Genomic DNA, 13,477 nt, shown 5'->3' with positions numbered 1-13,477 from the left:
CAATCAGATTACAAATGAGCACACTATAGTTACAGACAATTCTTAGGTCTACGTGCATAAAAAGGAAGCATATCAAATAAGAAGCCAGACAATTGGCAAGGCTCCATAGACAAAAGAGGAACAAGCCAGAAGAGGCCAAAAAGCAAACTATACGGATAATTCATCTTCACAGGTCCAAAAAAAAAAAACAAGTCTGCTCTAACTACCCAGTAGAAAGCAACATAAGAAAGATGAGAAAAAAAGTACTTACGGTCTGTAAGACTAGCAATCCCTGCAAGAGTAGTGATGGGAACATGAGGCATATCCCCATTCATCCTGAAGTTCTGGTATGGTTGTGTCTACACAGATATTTTAGTTCAGGTACCAGTTATCATTACTTCCCATCTCCAAAGCACTAAAAAGAATAAAACCAAATTACAGCGTTCAGTTTATTTAAAAAAACTTTGAAATTCAGTAATATAAATGAAACACAGGCCATAAACTCAACCACATACTAAGAAAATTTGGTTAAGCATAGATAGAACAACATAGGAGAGAAATAAACTTCAGAATAATCAAAAGGCAGTCTACAGTTCTAAGAAACAGAGCCCTTCACCTTAAATAAGGCAAACAAAATTTTCTCAGATCATACAGCACTATACTAATAGCTTATATCTGATAATTAAACATACAAAGAACTAATTAAAAAAAAAAAAACTAAAAACGTGGTAACAAAACTGCTAGTTCACACTACAGTGAGAAGCACATAATCCATTAACAATTTAATTAGCTGCTTGTATGGGGACTACTGAGTCATAGCCTGAACCACTGATTGAGCACCTGAACAAAAGACCTGGTCAGCCCTGGGAGCACAGGTGAAGGAAATTCACCTGTGTGACCAGAAAGGGTGGAACCTGGCTGCACCCCCCCCCCCCCCCCTTAGACCTCATTTAAGGGCTGACTGCCACTAGATAGGACTGGAGGTCCTATGTTGGTTTGACAGTTTTTTTATTCCAGAAAAATATGAGTTATGGCACTGGTTGATAGAGGCATGGAAACACTGTTGTATTTATGGGAATACTACTAAGTTTAAAGAGGACAGAGTGATGATCAGTGGTTTTGGAGGATAGACCATTCCTGTTACACAGACGTGGCTGAAATTGGGATTTGGTCATCTCCCATCCTGGGAGTATAAGGTGTCTATAGTCCTAGTCCCAAAGTACATCTTGGCCATCAGAAATTTTATGGGGACTGGCTCTCCAGACAACCATAGGAGAATTCAGACTGGCTGAAATGCATTAGTGTCTGGACAGTACAAGCAATGTTGAGAGGCTGTGCAAAGCATAAGCCTATTCATGTGCCAGAACAGTGCCAGATTACTAGCATGAAACAATATAGACTCCCAGGGGGGTTCATGGGAACTGCTGAATCACGGCCTGAACCACAGATTGGTCACTTGAGGTGAGCACTGAGTCAGCCACGGGGGCACAGGTGAAGGTGATATACCTGTGTGATTGGAAGGGGTGGATTCTGGCTCCACCTCTCCCAAACCCCATTTAAGGGTTGACCACCACTGGGGAAGGCTCTCTTCTTGGAGATTCTTCCCTTGTAGAGTCCCCTGCAAGCCTTTGTCATCTTAAAGGTGCGCTATCTTCTTTTGCATACTATTTGTGTGCTTTCTATATAGAACTACTCAAAATATACCATCATCTATACTATTTCTTTGTGAAGTACCATTCTTGGGAATTATTCACCCTACAGAGGGTCAAGATGAAATATCCAGGATGTGCAGGAATTAGCAAAGGCTGAGATCATAAGGCCTGCACATAGCCTGTATAATTCTCCTAGATGGCCAGTGCAAAAGTCAGATGGCACATGGAGAATGACAGTGGACTACAGAGAGTTAAATACAGTCACACCACCCATTCATGTGGCTGTACACAATACTGCCTCCCTCAATTGACACATTGCGTAGGAAAATGAAAACCTACCATTGTGTCCTGGATTTTTCATATGCGATTTTTAGTATTCTGATTGCTGAGGAATCACAGGATCAGTTTGTATTTACGTGGGGAGGGAGGCAGTGGACCTTTCAGGTCCTGCTGCAGGAGTATGTGCATTCACCAACATGTTGTCATAACCTAGTGGCGTGTGATCTGGTAGACTGGGGAAGACCTAGCAGTGTCAACTTTATTCACTATATCAATGATCTCATGTTGACATCTGACATGTTGGAGGCAGTATGTTGGGCAGCAGATTCATTGACAACCTATCTGCAGGAAAAAGGATGGGCTATAAAACCACAGAAGGCGCAGGGTCTGGGCCTATCTGTGAAATTCCTGGGAGTAGTTTGGACAGGGAAGACCAAAGTACTACCCAATGCATAATAGATGAGGTGCAAGTGTTCCCAGTCCCTGCTGCACCAAGGCAGCAGCAAGAGTTTTTAGGTATTTTGGGATACTGGTGTTCCTTTATACCCCACTTAGTGCAGCTGCTGAGGCCTCTGTACTGACACAGAAAGAAGGGCCAACTATGGGACTGGAGGAGAACAGAACAAGAGGCTTTTTCAGTAGGCAAAAATGTTAAACAAACCTAGGCATTGTGTATATTTGATCCTACACTCCCAGCCAAATTGGACATTCACGTCACTCAGGACAGCTTTGGCTGGGGACTGTGGCAATGCTTGAGTTCTCTTTGGACCCCAATTGGGTTTTGGTCTCAGGTCTGGCACAAAGCAGAAGGAAGATACTGTATGATACATTGGTGCAGTCAAACATTGGAAAGGGAAGCCAACCAGAGGGACCTGGACAGGCTGGAGAAGTGGGCCCATGAAAACCTAATGAGGTTCAATAAGACCAAGTGTAGGGTGCTGCACTTAAGTCGGAGCAATCCCAGGTATTTATACAAACTGGGGGAAGATCTCCTTGAGAGTAGCCCTGTGGAGAAGGACTAGGGGGTCCTGGTAGACGAGAAGCTGGACATCAGTCAGCAGTGTGCACTTGCACCCCAGAGGGCCAACTATATCCTGGGCTGCATTAAAAAAGGGGTGGACAGCAGGAAGAGGGAGGGGATTGTCTCCCTCTACTCAGCTCTTGTGAGGCACCATCTGGAGTACTGCGTCCAGGCCTGGGTCCCCCAGTACAAGAAGGACGTGGAGCTCTTAGAGCAGGTCCAGAGGAGGGCCACTAAAATGATCAGAGGGCTGGAGCACCTCTCCTATGAGGAAAGGTTGAGGGAACTGGGCTTGTTTCTCTTGGAGAAGAGAAGGCTCTGGGGAGACCTCATTGCAGCCTTCCAGTACTTGAAGGGAGCATATAAACAGGAGGGGGAATGGCTGTTTACAAGGGTGGATAGAGATAGGACAAGGGGGAATGGTCTTAAACTGAGACGGGGAGGTTTAGGTTAGATATTAGGAGGAAGTTTTTCACACAGAGGGTGGCGACACACTGGAACAGGTTGCCCAAGGAGGTTGTGGAAGCATTCAAATTAGGCTGGATATAGCACTGGGCAGCCTGGTCTAGTGGCTGGTAACCCTGCACATAGCAGGAGGGTTGAAACTAGATGATCATTGTGGTCCTTTTCAACCCAGACCATTCTATGATTCATTCTATAATTGAAAAACAGTTAGTGGCTGCCTACTCTGCACTGCAAGTGGTAGAGTCAATAACCGAAACATCTGAAATCATAGTCAAGACCACCTTGCCAATTCAGGGGTGGGTTGAAGATCTGACCCACCTTCCTAAGACAGGGGTGGCCAAAGCACAAATGGTGGCACAATGGGTCACCTATCTCAGCCAGAGAAGTAGTCTGTCTTCCTCACCACTGAAAGAAGAATTACAGAAGATCCTAGGCCCAGTGACATATCACAGTGATGCTCTAGAAGAGACAATGGTCGTTCCAGTAGAGAGTCCCATTCAGAAAGGGAAATATCCCATTCCTGAAGATGCCTGGTATAAGGATGGGTCCAGAAAGGGGAACCCAAGCAAGCGGAGAGCAGTGGCATACCATCCCTCCACTGAAACAATTTGGTTTGAACAGGGGGATGGTCAAAGTAGCCAATAGGCAGAACTGCAAGCCATGTCAATGGTTATAACCAAGGAACCTGGTGACAGTATCCTGAACATCTGCACAGAGAGTTGGCCTGTGTACCGGGGGCTCACTCTTTGGTTTGCACAGTGGGCCACCCAGGAATGGACTATCAACACCCGACCAATCTGGATGTCATGGTTTTATGATTTTTGGTACTGGTATTCCACATCATAACATCATGTAGTGCATTTAGAGTTAAGGAGTTAATGCTCCAGCTCCATGGATCATCAATAGTTCCAGGTATACCTGTCTCAGAAGAGAAGAAGAACTCCATTCCCCAGAGGACTTTGCGATGCTTTCTGTTCTTACGTGTTTACGCTCAGAGGGAAAGATAAAAACTGTCTGTGATCACGGGACACTCTCTTTCCTTTGGGATCGACTCAGCAGTGGGAGCTCGTTGCCGTCCGCCTTCAGCGTTAGCGTAAGGCCTTCGGTTTATCGGACACTCTCTCTTGCTCATTTTATTTGATTTATTAGCTTTAATTCCAATTATATTGTATTATATTGTGTTATTTTACTTTCCGATATCTTATTTAGTAAATTAGCTTTCCTCCTCAGATCGTTGCTGCTGTTTTGTTCCTAGGCCCATCTCCCTTTTCCCTTTTCCCTTTCCCCCTTCCCCTTTCCTGGGGCGTGGGTCTGTGGGTCCCCCGCACCAATCATCACGGAACCGGGCTGAACCTGCTCGTAAACCGTTGACACTGGGGAAGAGATATGTGGTTAGACATATAAAATGTGGTTAACTATAAGACTGTACGTGTCTACCTGATTTCTGGTCACCAACCTCTAAAGTCACTGGGAAATGATGAAGATGACACACTGGACTGAGTTTGAAGGATTGAAGATTCACCATCCAAGAAGACTGCCTGGTGGTTACATCAGAAGCGGTGGCATGCTGGACAAAAGACAAAGTGGGCAGCTGCTAAAGTATGGGGGCTACCCATACAACTATCTGACACTGTCTGGACATTGAGTCTGCGATGCATACTCCAAGATGAAACTGAGACTGTTGCCCAAAACAACAGCCCATCTTGTCGGAGGAGACAATGCTCTCCACCGATGGCAGGTCAATTACATTGGGCACCTCCCTCGGGGCCATGAGATATAGAATGACAACTGGTGATAGCTTATGTAGGACTGATGGAACATAAGATGGACCTGCACCAAAATACTGTATGCCTCCAGTAACAGTGTCAATTGTGAGAAAGTAATCTTTTTGTTCGCTGTAAGAAGGAAGGGACCTGTAAATAAGTAACCGTGATTTGTGATTTAGCATGTAACGCAGATGAACGTTCTGCTTAAGCAATCAAGAAAGCCACAAAAGATAGCCATTACTATAAGAAAGCTTAGCTTGTGAAAACACAAAACTTGCGCAAACCGGGAGCTAGCCTAAACACGTTCAAGGACTAGTGATTGTGCAGTGAGATTTGTTCGTATAAATAACATACCATAAAAGGAAAAACCACCAGAAAGGGTCAAGAAGGAGATATGGAGGAAGACTACTTACTGGCAGAAGAAGACCCCTAGCAACAAATGGATCATGCGCAGAGTACACCGCAATGAGAAAGCGAAAAGGACACGTATACGGAAGACGGACTGTATAAAAGGATCGGGTATTGGTTCAATTGTTGCGACAATCGGTGGAACGCAGAGTCCCCTGTCGCCCAGCGCTGCATTGCCTCTTTGCTCTCTGATTAATAAAATTCAATAGTTGACTCTTTGATTCTTAGTCTGTCGAATCTATCTATAACAGTTGGTGCCGTGACTCGGATAGGAGTAGTGGCCAGGTTCTGAGGGTTGGGGAGGCGCCCCGCCAGAGCTGGCGGCCCCACTCTTGATTCCCTGCCTTACTCCTACCAACGATCCGAAATTTAAGAGCAAAAAGGCAAGAAAGGACCGGTCGACCCCTTAAATTTTGTGCACAAAAGTCCGGACGAAGAAGCGGGACGCGTAAGTGACTGCCGTTTTGGCAGGGGTTTTCCGTTCGGTCGGGGTCGGGTTTCCTGGAGTGTGACAAGTGGTGTGTGTGTGAGAGGGGGCCGGTAGCTCAGACTAACCCAAGCGAGTGTGGACCCTCTAGTAGTGCGGTTCTCATTGCCTGCGAAGGCGTGAGCCACAAACGAGGGGAAGCGAGTGGAACGCACACACGGCTGAGTGAAGGCACTCCGGAAGATGGGACAGGGAAAAAGCAAGCCCCCTGTAGCCATGAAATGCCCTCCAGTCCCGAAGGATTCTCCTCTAGCATTCATGTTAGAAATGTGGAGGTATTATCCTGGGACAGGAAATAAGAGTAAAGCCAAGATGATTTATTATTGTGTAGAAGTATGGGGAGATCAGAGGATTGGCCCCGAGGTCTGGTGGCCGAAATATGGATCTAGCGAAAACTGGGTACAGCAGCGTCTAAATTTTTGGGTAAACACTAAGACTCCTTTTAGTCAGGAAGAAAGTGAATATGCGGCTGTCTGGGTCACATGCCCGGGGGACCGGGAGTTTCAATTTTCAAATTGTCTGAAATAGATACAAAGACTAAGAGACCAAAGTCTCGCAAAGAGGAGGAGATCCCTATGGGACCCCCACCATACGTCCCACCGCAGCCGATAGCTCCCCCTCCTCCACAGCCTGAGATAAATAATCAGGACAATCCAGATAATCAGGAAATGGACTCTAATTTGGGCCCTCAAACTAGGAGTCGGACACGTCAACAGAATCTATATCCATTACGAGAGGTACCTATGGGGGGTCCCAATCTACAAATGGGGTTCATTTCGGTGCCTTTAAGTTCGGGGGATGTTAGGGAATTTAAGAAAGAGATGGGAAAACTTTTGGAAGATCCATTAGGAGTTGCGGAAAGGGTAGATCAATTTCTAGGCCCCAATACATATACGTGGGATGAGTTACAGTCCATCCTAGGCATCTTATTTACGATTGAAGAAAAACATATGATTAGGACTGCAGGAATGAGGGTTTGGGATGCCCAGCATGCCCAAGGACCCCAGGCAGATGTAAAATGGCCCTTACAAAGGCTCCAATGGGACCACCAAAACCCAAATCACCGGATACATATGCAAGATTTACGAAGTATAGTTATCCAAGGAATTAGGGAAGCAGTCCCTAGAGGCCAGAATATCAATAAAGCATTCAATGAAAGACAGAAGAAAGAGGAGTCCCCTAATGACTGGCTGGAGCGGTTACGAAAGAATTTACAAATGTACTCAGGGTTAGATACTGAAACCCCATTAGGACAAGCTTTGTTAAAGACGCAGTTTGTAGCTAAAGCCTGGGACGATATACGAAAGAAACTCGAAAAAAAATTGAGAATTGGCAGGACAGAGGGATGGATGAATTACTAAGGGAAGCTCAGAAGGTTTATGTTCGCAGGGACGATGAGAACCAGAAGAGGCAAGTTAGGATGATGGTGGCTGCGGTTAGAGAGAGCTGGGAATTAGACAAGCAGGAAAGGCGAACATTACAAAAGCCTCCCTCTAATCAGGGAAAGAGCGAGGGAGCAAGAGAAAGAAAGGAAGAACGGACTTGTTTCTACTGCGGGAAGAAAGGCCACCTAAAGAAAAACTGTAGAAGTAGGATACAAGATGAGAAGGTGTTTAAAGAAGACTAGGGAGGTCAGGGGCTTTACCTTTTGGGGACCCAGAAACACCGTGAGCCCTTGATAAAATTAAAGATAGGTCCCCAACAAGAAGAAATAGAATTTTTAGTGGACTCAGGGGCTGAGAAATCCACCATACAACAACTACCCTCTGGATGTAAATTGTCCAGAGAAACAGCCCTAGTAGTAGGAGCTAAGGGAGAACCCTTTAAGGTAGGGGTTGTTAAAAATGTAAAAATAGAAACAGAATCTAAGATAGGATTGGGAGATTTTCTAATTGTACCTGAATTCAATTGAATTCAATTTGTTGGGACGAGATCTAATTATAGAACTGGGGATAAGCTTGGAAGTAAAGAACAGGGAAATAAGGATTAAACTTTGCCCTTTAAGGGTGGAGGATGAAGAGAGGATTAACCCTGAAGTATGGTATACAATCGAAAGTGTGGGGCGTTTGGAAATACCTCCTTTTTCAGTTAAACTTAGAGACCCTGAAATTCCTATAAAAGTAAAACAGTACCCCATTTCACTGGAGGGAAGGAGAGGCCTAAAACCAGAAATAGAGAGACTTATAAAGCAGGGGTTACTGGAACCTTGTATGTCCCCATTCAACACTCCCATATTGCCGGTAAAAAAGCCTAATGGTACCTATCGTTTGGTACATGATTTACGGGAAATAAATAAGAAGACAATATCTCGCTTTCCTGTAGTTGCTAATCCTTATACCTTATTGAGTAAATTAGGCCCTGAAAACCTATGGTATAGTGTAATTGATTTGAAAGATGCGTTTTGGGCTTGCCCTCTAGATGAGTCTTGCCGAGATTATTTCGCCTTTGAATGGGAAGACCCGGACACAGGGAGAAAACAACAGCTGAGGTGGACAGTACTACCACAGGGCTTTACTGAATCCCCAAATCTGTTCGGGCAGGCCCTAGAACAGATTTTGCAAAAATATCAACCAGCTCCAGAAATCACCCTTATCCAGGACTTCTGTGAACAACCGAAGAAAACCAATATAATCCCTTTGGTGAAGAAATCTCAACCTACCTGAAGAAGCCAAATGATTGGGGCATGGTTTGAACACCTACCCTTCGCTGTACAGTGTTTAATAGGGTTTGTGACAGCATTAATCTTGTCACTAATTGTGTATTTCTTATGGAAAGTCGTTAAGTGTGGGAAAGGAATTTGTGTTTATGTATAGAGGAGAATGAGAGTCATTTCCTAAGACTTGAAGGACGAATGTTTTGATAGAACATTAAGTGAGGTCAGTCTACCAAATTTGCCCTGAGTATAACTGGTACACGGCTGTAGAGATTGGCTGAGTAAATATCTAGAGGGGTTTGCATGTCAACCTTATAGGGAAAACTATAAAATGGGAAAGTAACGCAAGACATAATGATATAGAAGCAATCTGTAGATGACTAAATTGCAATTGTCACCTATTTGCTCGCTTCTGTTGTGAAATTTGTAAAGAGTTGTGGTAAGTTCACTGCCGGAGAAGGGAGGGCTCCTAGGCGTATGTGTCAGCCCTGTTGGGAGGAGCAGCGCGAGCTGACTGCTCTGGTCCTGAACCGGAAGGCGGCAGCTCGAAAGCTAAAAGTGGGATCCCCGATTTAGTGATAGATATATTTCAAAGAAATAAATTCTGAATTTTACCATCATCACCCCGACGAGCCTCCGGGTCCATCCAACATAAGTACCGAGAGTGAACGAAGGAGCCCCGGTGTAATACCTCACCGCCAGAAGGTGGGAGAGAGGAGTGACACCCGCCCCTGAAATCCTTGCTGCCGTGAAGATGGGCTACCCCGCAGCCAGCAGCAACCTGGTTGGCGGGCGAGGCAGAGGGATAAAAGGTGGGAACAGGGAACTCCCATGGAACGTAAACACTAAGGTGGCTCCAGGATCTTTGGAAACCCAAGGCCGGACGGGGAACAGTATTGGGAATAAAAAAAATCAAAAAAAATGGCGAAAGGTTAAATAAATCCAGCAGTGGACTTCTCCTAGCTCTCACATTATGTATGAATAAAGGACTTATAGGACCCCCTATTGTAACAGCAGAGACAAATCATGAGAAAAGCCATGAACCTTTCAAATGGTCATTAATAAGATGGAAAGATCATCGGGTCCTTCATACAGTGATAACCTCAGGAAGTCCCTCGTTTAGATGCAACCCCTGCGACGTTATTCTGGTAGAACCTTGCTTAAACAGAGTAGGATTTTATTTTTGCCCTGCATCCAACCCTGGGAAGCCCTATACTACTGATCTTAGTGTTAACCTTTGGGCCCTGTATTTTCAATAAACTAATCTCTATAGTGAAAGGGAGATTGGAGGCTGTCCATTTGATGCTCATGAGGGCCAAATATGAGTCCCTCCACGAAACAGGGACAGAGGATTACCTGGAGCTTAATGAAAGAGGGGTACTGAGATACCACGAACAAAAATAGTAATAAAAGAAAAAGGAGGGAATGGTGAGAAAGTAATCTTTTTGTTCGCTGTAAGAAGGAAGGGACCTGTAAATAAGTAACCGTGATTTGTGATTTAGCATGTAACGCAGATGAATGTTCCGCTTAAGCAATCAAGAAAGCCACAAAAGATAGCCATTACTATAAGAAAGCTTAGCTTGCGAAAACACAAAACTTGCGCAAACCGGGAGCTAGCCTAAACACGTTCAAGGACTAGTGATTGTGCAGTGAGATTTGTTCGTATAAATAACATACCATAAAAGGAAAAACCACCAGAAAGGGTCAAGAAGGAGATATGGAGGAAGACTACTTACTGGCAGAAGAAGACCCCTAGCAACAAATGGATCATGCGCAGAGTACACCGCAATGAGAAAGCGAAAAGGACACGTATACGGAAGACGGACTGTATAAAAGGATCGGGTATTGGTTCAACTGTTGCGACAGTCGGTGGAACGCAGAGTCCCCTGTCGCCCAGCGCTGCATTGCCTCTTTGCTCTCTGATTAATAAAATTCAGTAGTTGACTCTTTGATTCTTAGTCCGTCGAATCTATCTATAGCATCAAGCACTGGCCCATGAGAGAACACAAACATCAACCATGAACCAATCATCAATAGCCTTACATTGTCAACCTGTACCACGATGGGCAAATTGTATAAATGAAACAATGCACTGGTTCCCTGTATTAGGAAAGGCTCACGTCTCCAACTGGTTCACAGAATTGAAGGGGACTCTAGAGATCATCGACTCCAACCCCACTGCCAAAGCAGCTCCCTAGACCAGGTTGCAAAGGTAGGCATCCAGGCAGGTCCTGAATGACTCCAGAGAAGGAGATTCCAACACTGCCCTGGGCAGCCTGTTCCAGTGCTCTGTCACCTGCACTGTGAAGAAGTTCCCACACGCATTTGTGCAGAACTTCCTATGCTTCAGTTTATAGATATTTTCCCTTATCCCATCACCACACACTGCTGAAAAGAGTCCAGCCTCATCCCTTTGCCTCCCGCTCCTCAGATATTTATAGCCATTGATCAGATCCCCTATGAGTCTTCTTTTTTCAAGGCTGAACAGACCCAGGTCTCACAGTCTTTCCTCATAAGGGAGATGTTCCATGCCCTTCGTCATCTTTGTAGCACTCTGCTGGACTATTTCCAGGAGTTTCCTATCTTTTTTTGAACTGGGGAGCCCAGAACTGGACACAATACTCCAGGTGAGGACTCACCAGGGCAGAGTAGAAGGGGAGGATCACCTCCCTCAACCTGCTGGCCACACTCTTCTTAATGCACCCCAGGATGTCATTGGCCTTCTTGGCTACCAGGGCACACTGCTGGCTCATGGCCAATCTGTCATCCACCAGGACACCCAGGTTCCCTCTCCTCAGAGCTCCGATCCAGCAGCTCATTCCCCAACCTTTACTGGTGCATGCAGTTGTTCCTCCCTAGGTGAAAGACTCTACACTTGCTTTTGTTAAACCTCATCCGGTTCCTTTCTGCCAAACTCGCCAGCCTGTCCAGGTCTCGCTGAATGGCAGCACAGCCTTCTGGTGTGTCAGCCATTCCTCCCATCTTTGTATCATCAGCAAGCTTGCTGAGGGTGGACTCTATTCCCTCATCAAGGTCATTGATGAAGGTGTTGAACAGGAGATCCCTCCTATGTGGTGTCCCCTGCAAGCCTTGTCATCCTGAAGGTGAGCCATCTTCTCTTTTTATTATTTGTGTACTATCTATATAGACTTATTCAAAATATACCATCACCTATACTATTTCTTTGTGAAGCACCATTCTTGGGAATTATTTACCCCACACTTGGCGAGCCAGGCAGACATTGTGATAATAATTCATAATTACCAAACATGTCCTTCATTTGGAATATGTTTAAAAGGGGCAGGGGGGAGAATGTTACCCCCCTAGACCAAACAATCCCTGGTCTATTTCCAGGGTTCATGGGGTCACCCCACTATGGGTTGGCATCCATTATTGAGAAATGGAGACTCCTGTGGGTTCCAGGGACTGCCTCTCCCTCCCCAGCTTATTTGAATGACTACTTTCTAGGATTAGATAAAGACATACTCATTACCAAGGAGCGGTGGCTCTCTGCCTCTGCGGTAGCCTGGCCTCTAGTAATGGCCATACTTAAATTAGACGCTGCAAATATTAACATGGAAACTGAAAACCATTTATTAAGAGAGTGCATTGAGAAACTTGAGCGACAGCTGGGTACATTAACAACCAAAAAACCTGGCCTAAATGTCCTCACGAGACAAATATGGAGTATATCGGTAAAGGACATCTAAAATTCAGATGAGGCAGACTTAGATATTGCAGAAAATAAGATCTCTAAGGCAGATCTCGAAACTCCATCTATGATGGATCCATTCAAGCTCCAGCCTATTATAACTCAAAACCAAAGAAGGTACAAGATAGGCCAGCAGGGGTGCCTCCTGACCAATGGCCCCCTGCTGAAACCTGCCTTCATGTAACAGCGTGTCCATATACGGCTAATGAGTTGATGGACCTAGTACAGCGGTTCCATCAAAAACCAAGGGAAAGCATACCATCATGGCTCCTAAGGTTATGGGATGCAAGAGCCGAAAGTGTTCTAGTGAATGGGACGGAGATGTCAAAATTAGCGTCCATAACCATACACCCAGCCTTGAGGCAAAGGTTATACATAGCCATCCACTGCAGTGATGAAAACCATTCTATTATAGATTGGTTAATGGCAGCATGCCGCCTAACATGGCCTAACAAAACCGATGTTCCCCTCAACACCGGTTTGTGGTCCTCTATGAAGGACCTCCAGACATACATCAGAGAGTTAGGTGTGAGGGAGGCTATGTACGTGGATACATCTGAAGGCCCCGATACAGAGTGATTTACAGCAGGCATGCGAGATCTAATATTGCAGCAGGCCCCCTCCCACATATACGGGATGTTGGTTTCCATATTAAATCCATTGGTGGCCTCAGCGGCCGTCATACAGCAGGCAGCCCAGTTAGTGGCAGACTTAGGGGAGACAGAGCGCATGAGAACCAGGTGCAACGTCCGTATAGTGGAAGAAGCTGAGGCCTTCCCCATTAAAACTAGAAAGCTTGCTCCACGGATACCCCGATCAGGCCCCGTATGGGTATCCCGGAGGTCTATGTTTAATGACCTCATATGGGCTGGGGTTGCATTTACCAAAATTGATGGGCAACCCAACCATGTTTTGTTACAGCTGTGGAAACAGCTTTAAAATGATCAAAAATTTGAGTGCTCCCAGAAAATCTGGAGTACGAATTATACGAGAAACACCGACAACAACCTGGAATCTGGCAGATTTCATAATACCAAAGAGAAAAAAAAAAAAAC

The 13,477-nt window shown here is 45.3% G+C and overlaps 1 protein-coding gene across 1 annotated transcript in view; it reads right to left on the bottom strand.

Moving 5' to 3' along the window:
* The window catches only part of LOC136055224 (nipped-B-like protein), a 270,748-nt gene that overhangs the window by 193,945 nt on the left and 63,326 nt on the right, over positions 1–13,477 (bottom strand). Inside the window, exon 2 of the mRNA XM_065746940.1 lies at positions 251–394. Within this exon, the coding sequence (XP_065603012.1) occupies positions 251–314 (64 nt within the window). The 5' untranslated portion in view covers positions 315–394. The remainder of the gene's footprint in view (positions 1–250; positions 395–13,477) is intronic.

Source organism: Cyrtonyx montezumae, unplaced genomic scaffold, assembly GCF_038088225.1.
Source record: "Cyrtonyx montezumae isolate F1298 unplaced genomic scaffold, pur_monq_1.0 scaffold_4, whole genome shotgun sequence".
Lineage (NCBI taxonomy): Eukaryota > Metazoa > Chordata > Aves > Galliformes > Odontophoridae > Cyrtonyx > Cyrtonyx montezumae.
This window is presented reverse-complemented; position numbering and strand designations above follow the sequence as displayed.